Source organism: Physcomitrium patens, chromosome 22, assembly GCF_059467195.1.
Source record: "Physcomitrium patens ecotype Gransden chromosome 22, ASM5946719v1, whole genome shotgun sequence".
In the NCBI taxonomy this organism is placed as follows: Eukaryota; Viridiplantae; Streptophyta; class Bryopsida; order Funariales; family Funariaceae; genus Physcomitrium; species Physcomitrium patens.
Window position 1 is genome coordinate 4909131 of NC_143431.1, and position 16427 is coordinate 4925557.

A 16427-nucleotide genomic window follows, 5' to 3' on the forward strand; every position below is an offset into this window, starting at 1 on the left:
CCATCCCCTTTCTAATGATACTAATACAAGTTTGTTTCAAGAACTACAATCACAATTATTGCAACATCTAAGTCATGCATCTTTGTGGATGAGTAATTGGCTGTTTACAAATTTTGTGTTGATGCAATCATTTGAGGCCCACAAGGCTTTTGTTATGGTTTCCATTCAGTTGCTACAACAGAAAATTTTGATAATTTTTGAAAGCAATCGGCAGAGATTGAGCACATGTTGAATTGGAGGTATGAATCTTAGGGCGCGTTTGTGAACTTTGTAAGATTTTGTTAGGTGGAATGAACTGAACAGAATGGTGAGAGTACTTGCATTGACCTAAATGCATAGCCTAATGCAGGCTGCAGTAGTTGTTGGCAAGGATCAACCATGCAATCTGGCGTATCTGGTGCCAAAGGAATTGCCGAGGGAATCAAAGATTCAAGTAGTAACAACAAAATCAAAAAGTACAATAGACAATATAGAAATTTTGGAATTTTGGAATTTTATTTGATCATCTCTCTCGTCCTTGTTGCAGTGTTGTGCTAGAACAAGCTCGCTTTGTTCTATTACACTGGCCTTGTATGGACCTGCTGCAACTACATACGTATATATCTATATATATATATATATAAAAAAAAAAAAAAAATTGATGTGTGATGAAAATGCCCAATGCATGTTAATGCTACATAGAGATTCGTGAACACATTACGTGTGCAATTTTTGCATATAGAACATGGCTCACAATTACCTCGTCTAAATCCCCAGTATTTGTATTACTTGGTCTTATTTCAATAACAAGATTACATATAAATTGCCTGCTTGATCTGTTTAGTCGTCGATTTCTGTGATCCTTCCTTGCACGATTCCGTGCCTACTGCAGCTCCAGCTATGAAACAATCTCCAACTCTTTCCACTAAGAAGTCGAAGGCAATGATGCCAAAAACGGATGATGTAGTAAGAGAGGGCGTCTGCACTAGAATGGCCTTATTTTGGAAAAATTGTTGTTTCTTCTGTTGCTGGAGTCAATGCTGTGATCTTGGAGGAGAAAAAGAAGCGATCTGTGTTAGATTCAATTGATGCTTCTCTAAGACACACGCTGTCTCTGGGCTTGGAAAGCTTACTTGTAAGTCCTCGACTTCCCTGCTGTCCTCATCACATCTTTACTATTCTGCCGTTCTTGTTGTCGGACATTAGTAACAAGGGTCAATTATTTTTTGTATTAAAAACTAAACTTGTACCTTTTAAGCGGTTCTCAATAGATGACGTTCAAGAACACAGTATACACCTTTTCATCTATACCATGTGACGCATTTCATTCCATGTGAGAGTCGACCACAAATTTCTTGATAAAAAGTAATTAAAGATGGTACAGCGTCCTCATTTACTGTTTCCGTGTCTACGTTCGTCACTGCATGCCTTTGGATGGTGCTTTGTGGGTGAGATTACCATTCATTTCGAGCGTATTAATGATGGTTTGAGGACGATTTTAGAAGTTGATCAATCATTGTGGGTTTGAAGTTCCATCATCCCATACTTGGAGACTCGTTGACATGATATTAGGTGTAAACGCCAAGACCAGATTCGGCTTGTTCAACATGCGATGAATTCTTTTTAGCATTCACATCTTCGTTGGTAACCAGTTCTCTCTGCATCACGTTGTATCTTTTAACATATTCCACAGATTGAATCTTACTGAGATCCTGTAGCCCATGGGTTGGGAGTGTTCGGACACAAAGTATTCTTACTTGAAAACTCTCAAACTTGCGAGAAATCCCGCAAGAATTTGTTAATGCAGTATATATGGGAATTTAAATGCAGAACAAGTGGTTATATGTGATTATTAGTTACGTTTCTCACCATCACACCTTGCAAGCACTAGACTTGTCAGCCAGAGTAGATCACTACTTTTCGGTTTTAGGACATTTAAAGGATCGTCACAGAAAATAGTGCTAGTCAAGTATGGTTATAAAATGTTCATATCTGAGACACTGGTATCATCGTTTTATTACTGAAGTAAGTTTAGGGACGAAGTGTCAAACAAAATCATCAATTGGTGAGTCGAGATATGGTACTAGTTAGGTAGGATGTTAACTCATTGCTAGTTAATTGTTAATAATGAGTTCTGCGTCAGAGTTTAACTTACCTCCTGATAAGGAACTCGTAATTATAATTAATGGATAGTTCGCATGATGGCATGTCATAGCCATAACGTTGCAAATGGGGATTTTAAAGTGAGTTGCGGAGATTTCGAAAGTCTGAAGTACACGACGATTCCAAACAATGAACCATCACATTTTAGTGGCAGCAGTGGCATACCTCAGATAACCTTGCGGAACTCAACATTCAGGACAGAATTAGCAAATCGTGATGTGTATCTTTGATTTGTTTGATTTGAGTTTAACTGCTAGGTCTATTTACAGTGGTCATCAGTCTTCCAAGCAGTAACAGGATATGGCTTTGAGATTGCATTCATCAAAATCCTAAATTTATAGCGTGGCGGGTTCCTTTGAGACTGTTCTTCCTCACCTTTTACTCAATACGCTCCAAATACAATGTTGATCTTCAATTTCTCTTCACAAACCAGTCGACCTCACTAATGCCACCATCCTAGTGTCGCATTCTCTGCCAAAAAAGTCAGAACAGTAGTGCGACTAGGAATATGTACATGATGTGATTGCATATTAAAAAAACATGCAAACGTCCTCAAGTAACTCTTGAATCAATCAGTCGAGGATCTTAACCTGGTGAACTTAGCAGAAGTCATACAAGCACAATCAGCCACTTTGTAATATGGCCCAGGACCAATTGGACTCCAAGTTCACGTTCGAAGATTTGAGGAAAGTGAGCAGTGCAAGAAAACCAATCAGCAAGTAAGCCTCAATACCACAAGGTCCACTCAAAAATCACAAATGACAATCGAAAATTGCTTAAGTAACTACATTTTTTCCGAACATAGACTCCGACTCCATGGTAACAGACTGAAAAGAATCCCTGCCAAACTATTATATTAAAGTGAAAAACCCTAATTTTCAAAACTGAACCTCTCCCTCCTGTCCACTGAAAAACCACAAAGAATTTAGTCGAGTCTGATGGGAAAATGCTGTGGAATGACAGATGGTATACCGCAAGGGAAGTGGGAACACATTGCTCCACTACTGACTGCTGGGTAACCATAAGCGGTCGTGTCTATAATGTCACCCCACTGTTTGCCGACAATCCTCCCGTGCTCTGCGAGGTCAGTAGCCTTAATTCATTTCGCACCCTTCATTTAGATAGTGCAGAGGCGCCGGCAGATGTTAATCAAAATGTGGCAGCCTTATTACACCTGGAGAAAGCATTCAAGCTTTCAACAATGAAAAGCAATTATCAAATATAAACTGGTTGATTGAAATGCAGCCTATCATTAAGAACGCAGGCAAGGACATCAGCCAGTGGTTTGAGCCACGGACGTTCAACATGGACGAGGAGATCGGCGTCGAGGTTCTGCTGTGGCGCCATCCGACAATGAAGCTCAGCACCTATTACACTCCTCAGGTGCACGCCTGAGAGCTCTCCATTTTGCTTATTCTTCAGACTATGTGAGTAAATCTGTTTACAAAAGGCTGAACAAAGAATGAGACTGCACTGACTGAAGTACCTGTGAGGGGCGATGAGTAGGGTAGATTTGCACACATCCCCCCACCATTTCCGCGAACGGACTTCAACATGGATTACAATCCGTGGTGGTTGGATAAGAATTTTGTGATTGGCTTCCTCAGCAAGCGCACCCAGTTCATCCGCGTCAAAAATATCCTTCTCGACCACGTCTACGTCATGGAGGTACACACGGCACTGGAATGACAATATCACTAAAGCAGCAGCATTAGCATGTTTAGCCAATCCAAGCAAACGCAGAAACTAGGCATTAAAAGCTAAAGAATGGACAAAATACAAATCAGGACTGTGAGAATCGACTGATTGCAGGTGCCGTGCGAGGAGACCATCAACGAGATCCTGTACCGGTACACAGAGCACAACAAGCATGCAGCGAGCTACGAGTGGAAGGCCATCTTAGAGTACGACACCATGAAGTTCTGCACAATGGACATGACCAAAACCCTAACAGAGAATGGTGTCAAAGATGAGAGCCAGGAATTTGGGTGCGCAGGCATGCAGCTTGATTACTTGCTCCCTGCAATTCACCTACACTACACTGATGATCTCACTGTTGCTTAGAGTTCCCCCACTTTGCATCTCGTCTGGTATACTGCACGAATTGGCTGCAAGACGATAAAAGCCTCAGCTTTAGCTATGGTGCAACAATACGAACCAACAGGAGCACTTCAGTTCTTCACCTCGTCAAGAAAGATAGTGTCCTCAATTCTCAATGTAAGAATTGTCCAACCCTTTCAGTAGTTTCAAGTAGACAAAGAGCTTGCAGAATTCATGAGTTTAGACTTCTTCTTCAACCTTGCAATTGGGTGCTCATAGCTGCTGCCTATTGTCCAAAACGGCAGAGGAGACAAATCTATCCTTCAAAAACGGTGAGAAAATACATGCTGAATTGTGTGTTGTGATAGTAGGGGGGATGGGATTCTGTCCTATTAGTTTAATGTTGAAATCATAGGATCAAATAATAATGCTTTTGACCATGGGTAGGTTTGTTACACATTCCAAATTATCTCATCTACACATATCATTTATACATTCATTTGTTTGTATATTCGTTTTAATTTTTTAATGGATATGGGGTTTTGCGAATTTTGATAAACTCCAAATTTGTTGGCTTTTCTCATACAAATGCTGATTTAAATTATCAACATGTCTTTTGTCAAATGTAAGTTGAACAAAAACAAAAATATATATTCCAAATGTGTTCAAGTCTTGTCACTATTGTACTAAAATGAATACTGCCCACAAACGCAAGTATAAAAGGCTTATATTGGAAGTACAAATTGAAGAATTTAAAAGTATAAAATATGTTTGGAAGAGAAGTTAACATTCATCCACAACATATCCACCAATTTCTTTTACACTAGATTTTTGTTTCCCTGATTCTCATTCACTCGTCTTGATTGTCAACCAAGGAACCAATTTGCAATTACAATCACACATTCGCTAGTACATCAACATATATATATATATATATATATATATATATATTCATAACAATTGCAATAGTGACGAAACTTAATCATTCATACTCATGATGGATTAGGTGATCGTGGTGTTCGATGATGAGTTACATCTTAATTAGAATATAAATGAATTGATGAATATTTAGAATATACAAATCCATTACTTGAAGAGAGGTTTCTATCTACACTTTATGTCTAACCATAAATTCATCTTCTCAAAATAAAAACTATTCAGAATACTCCCCTTTCTCACGGAAGGGCTGATCACATACCTAACTCGTGAGGAACTTATGTTAAACCACAGCAGCTGCATTTCCAGACTCTGAGAGTTAACGAGGCGTATATGGCAAGCGTGTCAACAAGAACAAGTATACATGTGGACTTTAGCAAGGCATGTGAGCGAAGCAGACAGAATGATGGATTAGCATTGATCAACAAATATGTACAGTAGCAGCTCGTGAATTCACATCCTACACCATTCTTTTCACTGTGCTGTAGTTGACAAAAAGAAAGAGTACGCAAAAGGGCATACATTTTGCAAGGATTAAATAAATGCTTCTGCACTCAATGTATTTTGCAAGAAGCTTATTTATAACTCAAAATATAGACCACCCATTAGAGGCAGTTGACAGAGGGGTTATCACAGATAACATATCACAAAATGAGGACGGCACACAATGAGCAAATGTGTTTCAGCAGCGACAAATGAGTAATTCTTCACGTCATTCCACAAAGACCAATACTCCATTGCTTGTATTGGCGTTAGACGCTGTGTCTTCATGAGCCTGGGACCGGCTTGTCTGCAAGTATCAACAGGTAATATGTATGTGAGCTTAGATCATGGGTTGTCTGTAGGTTTCCAGGAGTTAAATTTGCCTTACTATGATAACTCTATACCGAACCTGCTCCACTGAGAAAAAGTGGAGTGTTTATCAACATGGAATAAGATCTGGACAGAGAAACATACTGTTGCACATGAAACCTTTGGGGACGGGTAAGCCGCACTTCTTTGGAATAGCCATGGCGGCATCAGCTGACACACCATTAGCCTTGGCCAGGGGGCCGGTGGCTAAGGTGCACAGACACTGAGGCCCATCGGCACTTAACCCGATGTTCTTGATAGCAGTGCAGCATGCCGGATCTGGGGCAACTTTTCCTTGGGACGCCGCAAGACAAGGCTGCAATGTCATGGCATTGCAAGCTGCCTCAACATCCACCACCAGTGCTAGGCCCAGTATAAGGGCCAGTGCTGCAATCACTACGGTTTCAAAAATTCTAGCCATCACAATATCGGTGATGAAAAGATAAGAAAAGCTTGGAGCAAAGTCGATGGAGCAGAAGATGAGTGGAGCGAGCAGAGAGGAGTAAACGATGATCGTTTGCAATAACGAGGACAAGGGTTGGAGTTTATATGGGCAACCGCCTGCTTATTGTTACGCCCCATGCAGCTGTGTGTGTGTCTGGTTCGTTGATCATCACAGTGCTAGTGCTAGATTGTTGAATCAATAAATCAACACTGACAGGACTTGGAGATGAAATTCATTGCCCACTATGATGTGTCCATTCTTTACAAGCGCTTGTGAATTGAAGCCGTGAGTTGATTGAGACGTCTAGAAGAAGAGTACGAAAAAGTCTGCCGAAGCTCCATAAACTTTTCTCAATCAGCGAAATAGAAGTAAGTGCTGTACGTTGCAGCAAATGGGTAACAGTCACTTGACGATGCAAAGATATGGACATGTCTGAACATGACATACCATAACTTGATTAATAATATCAACGTCGCAATCCAAGGTCATTTAATTCTGTGTTGGCGAGGAAAACATTTTGTTTTCCAACACATTTAGCCACATCTCCATAGCATTATAAGTCTGTTCATTTAAATGCCAGAACAGATGCGTTCAGATTGACAGAGCACACGATTATGAGCAGTGGCTTCTGCAACTGAAAATGAGACCTGGTATGCCAGTCTGATCACCAATGTTGAGCGCATGCAAGTAACAGAAAGAGGACCAAAATCTGTCAATGAACACCCAACACAAGCACATGCACTGCAGCTTGGATAGATACAGGGTGGCGGAACTTTGATACCAAGGCATTTATTATTTATTTCACAAGAAAAAGTTTCAACATAGAAGCCATTATTAAACATTTCCAAAAGCCTTAACTATCGTCTTATGTTCAATTAAAACCTAGTATTGTGAGGTGTTAATGCGGACGAGAAAAACTATTTACAAGCTAGACTTAAGTGGGAACCGAGTTTCTTCCTTGACCGCAACCTCAGCATACATATCAGCAATGGCTTGAGCAAACCGAGTCTTGGCTTGAGGTCTCTTCAACTGCACGTCCCCAAGATTCAGTTGCATCATATCAACCATCTAATTGCATGATTTCACTTGCTAAGAAAATGTTTTAGTCGAAGTACAAGAAAAAGGAAAAGCAAGTAGAAACTCTTCCAAGAAAATGAGTTTTGAGATAAAAATTGGCAAGATTTACCTTAAGAGTAGGTGTGAGTAGTCCATTTTCGATTGAGAAAGGCTCAGCTGTCAATTTCACTGCTTTGGCAAACTCAAACCCTCGCAGCTGCAGAAAAAAAGAAAAAAAGAAAACAACCCTTAATAAGCTGATCCTCAATTTCAGATAAAATGGCAGTTTAGATGACTACGAACCTGCTAGGGTAGCAGCAGTTCGTAACTAAAGGATGAAGCAAAAACTGAGGGATAGGACATTAATTCGTTGTTGCCACTGTGGTAAATGATGCATGAAAAATCTACATCGCAGAAGTCTAAGGCCAAACCTGTGCTTCACGACCAGCAGCATCCATGTCCGCAAGCACTGCAGCTCGTATGACTGGATCAGCGCATAGCTCTTTCAAATTGTCAGCATGCTGCTTCCACCAACAAAAAATAAACGTCCGCAGTCATATTCTTGTCAGGGTAATAAAACATTGCATGTCTATAAAAAGTGCCAACCTTTCCGGTTGAGAATTACAGATGGACTGACTGCCATCCAAAGAATAACCAATTCGTATTTACAGTGCAATATAAACATCAGCATCCTATATTCAAATCATAAGCATTTTGATATATAAATCTTGACAACTCTTGAAGACGACCAAGCAAAACCCCTTGAATACTTACCTTAATACCCCTTGATTTAGCCCAGGCAGGTAGAGTGTCTGGATCAATAACAGCAACTGCTACGAGGTTGGCGTTGAAACTATCGCCTGTGCAATTCACCACCAACCAATTATACGATTGGTAAGAATGATTGGATTTCAATGAGTTGGTAGTTTTTCCAGTATACGTAACACCAGTTGCTACACGTTTCCGTCACACGAAAAAGTAACGTGCAATCATTAAAAAGATGCGACCGTCGATTAAATGAACGCACCATATACGAAACACTGCGAAATAAACCGACTGCGAAGATAAATGTTCTCAATCTTTTCCGGTGCAATGTATTCTCCTTGAGCTAACTTGAAAATGTTCTTCTTCCTGCAGACAGTGATTAAAGGATACAAAACAAACATGAGCATAAGAACTGCCACTTCCAGATAATTTTTTCTAGTTACAGTTTCAGAGAAGAATAAAACTTCATTCGTCTTCAAACCAGATCAAACTGATGGGACACCGTAAATTTAGTACTCAAAAAATGTACTATCGGTAATTACAAATTATCAACTTTTCTAAGCAAAGATCGATGCTTTTCGAAAGTACCTGTCAATGATCTTGAGACGACCACCTGGCAACCAACACCCAATATCGCCAGTATGTAACCATCCTTCTTCATCAAAAATTTCCCGTCTACAATAAGAAATTCACAAGAACATCAGCTTAAGTAATAAAAAGTAGGATATTAATATGCGTTGGAGTCAACTGTCAGAGGTTCACAATTCAAATCATCGAAGATACTTAGGTATGACAACGTATATCCAAAGACGCGTGAAGAGAACATGAAATCTACGTTTCAACTTCGTCTTTGTAGTAGCCTTTGAATAATATGGGTCCTCTCACACAAATCTCTCCTCGAGGATAAGGCTTGTCATTATCTGTGTACTCCATCTCGGGAACGTCAGCAAGCTTCACCTCTGAGACATAAGGCCACCAATTCATTTAATCCTAGAAGTGAATATTAGAACAGTGTGCTGATCTTCATCTACAAGGACATTTGCAAGTCATCATAGAAGTTAGTTGATCTTAATAATAGCGAAAAATCACTAAAACAGATTAATCCTTCGGGAAACTTACCGCAAGCTGGGGTTGGAGCTCCAACGTGACCGGATGTATTGTCCCCCACTCGTGTACCAGAAACAAGACAAGAAGTCTCCGTCATGCCATAGCCTTCTGAAACGTAACCACCAAAACATCTGCATGCCAGATACACAATCTGAAATGATGAACTAGAACAACAAACGAAAGCAAAGTTCAATTTTTTACATTTACACGAAAATTCTAACCAGAACATCAGAAAAGAAGAAAAGCGGATATTAATCCAGAAACTACTCAACAGAATAAACAGCTTTTAGAAGAAAGGAAAGAAAGAAAGGAAGAAAGAAAGAAAAAAGAAAAAAGAAAACAAAAAACAAAAAAAAAAACAAAAAACAAAAAACAAATTACGACCACAAATACTCACATTCTTAAGAAATCCAAGACATCAGCAGATATTGGTGATGCGCCTGACAATATAATCCGAACTCGTCCTCCAAGAGCTGCCTTCACTTTGTTAAAAACCAACCGGTCCCAGATAGGTGAAGGAGACTTGCCTGCAAGACAGAAAAAAAAATATCCGTAATAACCTTTTCGAAACAACAAAAGTGCCAACAAAAATCCAAGCAGGCTGCGAATAGCAATAATTTGCGTATGAACCCTACTTGGTTGAAAAATCAATGTTAAGAGCCAATGAAGTAAAATTCGTATGCAAATTATAAACGTAGCCCCATGTGCTTTTGATGATAATGTTAATCCATGTAGAGGTCAACATATATACAGACTGTAATAGTATCTCACCGTTCTCGAGGGCCTGTTTCTTTGACTCGAAGGCAATATTGAAAAGCTTCTCACGGAGTCCACCTGAAGCCCTCACTGTTCCAGTGATTCTACCCACAAACAACAAACATCAAATGATACTCAAAAGCAAAGCAGGTACTCCCATTCCCTCCTATCTGTCATTTTGTACTAAATGAATCACGTTCCAATAATGGACACCCAGAGACACATATTTACAAATAGATAAATATATAGCCGAAATCCCGCACTTGTGAATCACCAGATTTCGCCTAAATTCAGAAAATCTTGGTTGAGGAGATACAACACAGTTCTCATCCAAATGAATCACTCACTTATCATAAATACGATTGTAAAGGCGTGGAACACTTGCAAAAATTGTAGGCTTCAGAGTCTCTATATCATCCATCAGCTTCAATATATCCTGTGAGATACCCAGTTAAAATAATACCATACCGCAGCTGACATTCCCTAGAAATATTAGTGAGCAAGTAATAAAACATCGAAAGTAAGAGCGAAGATAGAAAACACGAAATATGGTTCCTTACTCCTTGATAGAAGCCAACCGCCACACCGTGATGGAGCATGACAAGTACGTTCATCCTCTCGTAAATATGAGCTAGTGGCAAATACGAGATGTGTCTGTGAGGAATCAAGAAAAACAAGAATATATGTAAGTATTGGTGCTTCACTGTTCAACTGCATCATCAAACAGAAGTTAGAAGTTGTCAACTTACACGTCAGAAGGAAGGATGGGCGTCGATTGACTAGCTCCAGCAGCACTTGCAACAAGGCTGTAATGAGATAACATAGCTCCCTGATTTCAAGTCACTAATGTCAGTACACTAAACCTTAGCAGAAAGCACGAGATGATACTGGACACAAAGCAGATGGCATATCAAATTCATGATCAGTATCATCAATATTTCGGAACACCTACAAACAAGACATCCCTATGTCATCATAACCAGACAATTTGACCACCTTCAATTGGAGAGGTTTGCATGAGAGCATACGAACGATTGAATACAAGAAAAAAAAGGTCTAGAAATCCAAGAAGATCAATTACACATTCAATTTGAGTATCCAAACTCTAAAAATCAATTACTTCTCATTTATGGATCACATATTCCATCTGTCCGATATTCTATGAGATTTGAATAAAAGTTTGCTACACATATTAAGTCGGAAGTACTTTTAAATTCCGGTGCTCTCATTCACGTACCTTGGGTACACCAGTGGTACCACTTGTGTAACATATGGTGGCTAGATCATGTGGCTTTGGTGCCACAAATGCACGCTGGTCTGCTTTACCCTGTTGAAAATACAAGATACCAAAATTCAGTCCTCTCTTTCAAATCTTTACTAGGAGAATTTTCAGCAACTTGTACAAATTAAGACATGTTATCTTAAACACCACTATCTGATGATGAGTTATAGACTAAGAAAGCTCAGCAAATGAAAACCAAACAAAAAATAGCATGTAACGATTCTGCAAATGGTTTTGGATGTTTCTGATGCAAAACTGGAGGACAGAGACATTATTTTCAAGAATTGCTTGAAAGGACATACATAGAACATGCATGGCATTGCAAACATGGTAGCCTAAGACAGAGAATAAATAAAAATTTACCTGAGCTTCAAGTCGAGAGTAAGGCACGACTTCAACTCCAGACCGGGGTGGGTGCGAGGGCATTATATGCTCGGCACCGCCTACAACCTACACCATACGACTTAAGCTTTAGCATTTTACATGTAAAACAAAGGAAAGCCCATACAAAGTGATTTCAAGCTTCTGGGATGTCTCGCAGAAGCTATGTAATAACGATCTCTGTCACAACTGAAGACTGCAGATAGATTCATCGAAGGCTCATCCAACTCATCTGAATCACACTGACCCACCATCATTGCTACAAACTAATTATTGCGAACTATCAAATAGGCACACAAATATTTTTAGAATGTGCCCTCAGCATCAGAATTAGCCACAATGATCACTTAAATCAAAGGATCACTTCAATCAAAAGATCGCTTAAATCAAGTCAAGAAAGTGAGATTTAGCAAAACTCACCACAATGAGGCGTACACTTGGGAGCTCTGAAAGGCAATTCAGGACCTGTTCCAATCCCTCCAAGCAAAATCAGATAACTCACTCTCAACCGACCTTTTGTAGATTGCTTAACGGAATATTGAATTTAGAATTCAAATATAAGACGTAAATAGAAAGAACTCACAGTCTGTAACTTGTCTGGGGTGCAGAATACAGCAGCAACTTCCGCATGGCTGACAATATACTTCACAGCATCCGCTCCTGTAAATGAGTAAAAATAAATAAAATATGTGTTTAAATCATTTAAGTAGCACATGGGGAAATACTGTGATGAACGTGCTGTGATGCAGAAGAATATTTGATTCCAGCTCAATAGTGACAACATGCTTGCTGCCTCACCGAACTTGGCCTTGCAGATTCAGTTGACTACTACATTCAATTCTTGTAGTTCAAGACAGTGAATAATGAAATATAGGAGGAGACAAACTCCAGCTTCTACTGGCCAGCGGTAATAAAAGTGTGTTCTTCCTGGTAACTGGTAACTTAAACCCCTGGGACCTAGTCAGCGCAACACATTACATAATCAAGCCAAACACACAGATAGATATAATGTAGTACTTGGAGTTTGAACAAGTTTGCAGCTTACCAAGGGTGTCATAAAGAGGAACAGACACATAAGAGTACGCAGAACATGCTAATTCTGAGATGACCCATTCAACTCGATTAAGCATGTACAACCCAACACATGCGCCCTGCATCTCCCACATACAGCAATATTGAGGCAGTAGTTCGTTTTCTGAGTAAAGTGATTAAAAATACAAACGAATACTTTATGGTTGGATGGGATGGTAAAAATTAAATTACACTTGTTCCGAAAGCCTGCACAACTAAAAAATCAAAATTATAAGCGTCGGTTGCGTAGAGTCTTTTAGAAAGTTGCATCTTGGTGTTCTCGAAAACCACAAGTGTTTACCTTAGGGATGCCATGCTGAATAAGTCCTGATCCAATTGCAGTCCGCGCGGTCCCTACTTCTCCATAAGTCATCCACCTATATCTACAGAACGTGCAGATGTCCACAGCATGAGAAATTAGGTCGCAAGATCTTTGAAGAATAAATTGAGTAATGTATTTGCGTTGTACACCATAATGCGCTTAAGACATTTCAGGCCCAAACGACTTCATGGTCAAGTTCAGAGGTTTAAGATGCAAAAGCTAGCTAACAAGCAACTTTTTCCGACAATCAAAAAAGTAATTTTACAGCAATGCACTAGAATGAAGGGTAATATAAATTACTCGCCAACTGTGCCATCTTCTCGGATACGAGTTCCCAAACATTTATTCTCTGGAAATGCCGCCTTCGCATACCTTCAATTATTCCATAAAATCACGTTATTCCAAGCAAATAACACCTACAAACTTGTTCGAAAGCAAGGAGAAGAAACACCCTCGATGTAAAATTCAAAACAAAAAAGAGAAATGAAATAGTCGTGAAGACTCCAATCTAACAAAAAATATAGATGGCTCACACAAAGTTGTCATGCAAGGTTCGAATCTCGGGATGCTCGGGCCAATGATCCATAAGCTCAAGAGGGGACATCGCTGATCTGAGAAAAACGAGACCAAACATCCAAATCATGAATAAACTCAACTTACAGATAATATGACTAACCAGAAACACAGTCTTCATCAATAGAACATAGTGTGCAGAAGAGATAGAAACCATGTAAACAAATTTGAGAAAATGAAATTATTTAGATCCAAAAAAGGATTAACTGAAGAAAAAAGTGGTCCAGTCGTCTGCATCATCTTGTAACTGCTCTTTTTGCCATGAGCAATTGGCTTCATAACTGGCTACTTTGTGTGATAATTAAGTCGGCATTTCACGTACCTATGTACGTTCCATTTTCCGGAGCTCAATTTTTCTGGCAGCCTAACGCTATATCCTTCCTCTGGCAAAGCACACAGGATAAAGGACACAAACTCAGACGACGGTGGAACCTTCAGCCAGAAGCTAACGTAAAAGTGCTTGTACAACCAAGAGAGATGGCATAGTCGTCTCGAATTTAAATACCTATTAGAAATTCACCAGCAGTTGTTTGGCTGGTCAGTTGTAGACTGTCCTCTGCAGAAAAGAAAGTCATGAGCATACAAATACTCAAGGTTCTGGATCATGCTAAACGCGACATCATTAATGAGTCACAAATTACCAACCAAAATGCTGAATGAGGACAAAATCCTGAAAACTATGTAATAGAGCTACATTTAGGCTAACTTCATGTTAAATTGAAGCCTTCAATAAGGGATGTGGGTCTTAATTGTATATGATGAATGGAAATAGCAACAGCAGTACTAATCTCTGCAGGTAAATTTCTGATTCTACTCGAACTCCAAAAGAAGAGAAGTTCTGCTTCCAGACATACCCAAGTTAAGAAACGCGGTACGAAGAATAAGGTATTCAGCAATTTCCGCAGGAGAGCTAGTTTTCTCCCTACAGACATGACTCTAACGTCCAATGTCCCTCTTTACAACTTTTGAAACTAACACCTCTGAAAACTTCAACATCGCTCTTACATAAATATCGCAGGATCTATGAGAAGAAGTCACACGTGTTCCTCGTCAACCTCTCTATTACCTAACTATTCTTACGAAACTGCTATCAAATTGACCAATGATGACTCAATTTGAGCAAATTAGAATGTATACTCGGGGCCTTTCTCTGTAGATGGGCGTTCATGATGCGCATCCGCCTGTTCTGTGCGGTCTCCATTGCCACGGAATCAGCTTCCATCTCCCCCTTCCTTGTCTTTTTAAGTACTGCAGAATCTAAAAACTGCCAATAGACAAAGCCACAAAAAATTAGATAACCAACGATCGCAATTTCAGGCGGTTGAAGGACTTGTCACCTCTAGCTAAGAGAAAACATAGAATTCACAGGACGATGACTTGATTGCCAAATTAGCAATCCATCCTCACCAAACGACTCGACATCCACGAAAGCTACCCAATTTCAAAATTTAGAAGAAAAACTATCTCTTCAATCAAACTGAACACCCCACCCTCCACCCTTCCACAACTCCTCCCCCCACGCCAATCATAGATCCGATCTCAGTTAGTACAATCACCATTACCGCAGAATCTCACGACCCATAACGCAACTATTGCAGAATTCACATCAAGAAACAGAGTCCTATTGAAGTTTGTTTAATCAACCAACTTGGGAACCCGTAAACAGAACACAATCTATATATTAAAAAAAACAAAAAAAAAACTTTACACAGGTAAGTCATGTAAACAGCTTCCAACCTCTCGCCATCCGTAAGCTTACCGAAAACCAGTTACACACGATTGATCTCTTGGAGATGCACCCCGATGGTGATCGACCCAATAGACAATTCAATCCGTATAACAATATGCTGATGTAAAGCCTAGGTAGCAAGCATGAAAGATAAGTGATTCCGTGATTGGAACCTCGTATCCAATAAGTCCACAACTTTAGACAGGCTTCCGTGTGCTCAAAGACGTGTGGGTAAACAATCCGATGGCGGTGCAGATCAGTGGCAGCCTTACGGAAGCACGAAAAACAATCCACATGATGTAGCGTGGGCAACTGGCTCTTGCGTCATCACCCCCCTTGAAGCTAGCGTTCCGGATTCCCCACAAATCTTAATTTAAAACATCCTGCGACAAAGAAATTACTTCTTATTGCCCCGTCGCGCTCCAGCCACCGACTTCAATTCAAAGTAAAGAGCAACTGCCTTACGAAGTTGGATTTGTTGCTTCCCATTGCGCTAACACGTTTTATTTGTGAAGGAAATGATTTGCTTCGAGAGGAATTGGATGCGACAACTTTACCTTCGATAAGTGCTATGGCAGCTACAGAATCATGTTGACCCCTAAATCCACTATTCAAATCCTAAACCCCTTACTCTGAAACCTAAATGCATAATTTTCATGAATGTAATGAATCACAATAAATTTGCACCGAAACAAACTTCAATGGCCCTTGACAAGAACAAATCATATAATACATTTACATATCTGTATATATTTAAGTAAGTGCGACCAGGTTTAGGATGCGAGCTGTACTCCACATTTGACGGCAGAGATTGTGAGTTCTAAATATTTTTTTCTATACAGAGGCCCTGTCCCTGTCCCGATGTCCTCGTGGATGAACGTCCCAGTTCGGAGTCACGGAGTGTCCGCCCGAAGCGAATTGTTTGGTCCAAACAGTGACCAAAGGCAGACTGTGGTGTTTAGGACAGCCT

At 39.9% G+C, this 16427-nt stretch overlaps 3 protein-coding genes and 1 long non-coding RNA gene across 16 annotated transcripts; 1 reads left to right on the forward strand and 3 right to left on the reverse strand.

The window, feature by feature from the left end:
- Nucleotides 1–1968: 1968 nt before the first annotated feature.
- On the forward strand, nt 1969–4792 carry LOC112274741 (uncharacterized). The gene is made up of 5 exons (XM_024504455.3): nt 1969–2861; nt 3106–3226; nt 3388–3525; nt 3649–3810; nt 3955–4792. The coding sequence occupies exons 1-5, from the start codon at nt 2782–2784 to the stop codon at nt 4204–4206; spliced, it is 753 nt and encodes a 250-aa protein (XP_024360223.1). The 5' UTR covers nt 1969–2781; the 3' UTR covers nt 4207–4792.
- Nucleotides 2895–3768, reverse strand: LOC149986618 (uncharacterized). 2 transcript variants are annotated; one of them, XR_016500064.1, is made up of 2 exons: nt 3629–3768; nt 2895–3334 (listed from the first exon to the last, which is right to left on the reverse strand). It is a non-coding gene; the product is annotated as an uncharacterized LOC149986618 (long non-coding RNA). The 2 variants fall into 2 exon arrangements; XR_016500065.1 differs by having other exon boundaries at nt 2895–3316; nt 3629–3767.
- An 860-nt stretch (nt 4793–5652) lies between the features above and the next one.
- On the reverse strand, nt 5653–6526 carry LOC112275072 (non-specific lipid-transfer protein). The gene is made up of 2 exons (XM_024505053.3): nt 6076–6526; nt 5653–5908 (listed from the first exon to the last, which is right to left on the reverse strand). The coding sequence occupies exons 1-2, from the start codon at nt 6389–6391 to the stop codon at nt 5886–5888; spliced, it is 339 nt and encodes a 112-aa protein (XP_024360821.1). The 5' UTR covers nt 6392–6526; the 3' UTR covers nt 5653–5885.
- A 662-nt stretch (nt 6527–7188) lies between these two features.
- LOC112275069 (long chain acyl-CoA synthetase 6, peroxisomal) lies at nt 7189–16250 on the reverse strand. 12 transcript variants are annotated; one of them, XM_090246291.1, is made up of 26 exons: nt 16015–16250; nt 15488–15840; nt 14866–14992; nt 14234–14284; nt 14051–14111; nt 13689–13766; nt 13456–13527; nt 13135–13216; nt 12808–12913; nt 12346–12422; nt 12183–12227; nt 11745–11831; nt 11337–11426; nt 10849–10928; nt 10660–10753; nt 10447–10535; nt 10115–10203; nt 9741–9870; nt 9356–9474; nt 9072–9195; nt 8825–8911; nt 8499–8602; nt 8246–8331; nt 7903–7992; nt 7602–7688; nt 7189–7444 (listed from the first exon to the last, which is right to left on the reverse strand). In XM_090246291.1, exons 3-26 carry the CDS (start codon nt 14948–14950, stop codon nt 7337–7339), a joined length of 2121 nt encoding a protein of 706 aa, XP_090102417.1. In that variant the 5' UTR covers nt 14951–14992; nt 15488–15840; nt 16015–16250; the 3' UTR covers nt 7189–7336. The 12 variants fall into 12 exon arrangements, with proteins under 12 accessions (XP_090102417.1, XP_090102421.1, XP_024360809.1 ...); XM_090246295.1 differs by having other exon boundaries at nt 14583–14992; nt 15730–15840; nt 16015–16232; XM_024505041.3 differs by having other exon boundaries at nt 15730–15840; nt 16015–16171.
- Nucleotides 16251–16427: the final 177 nt, after the last annotated feature.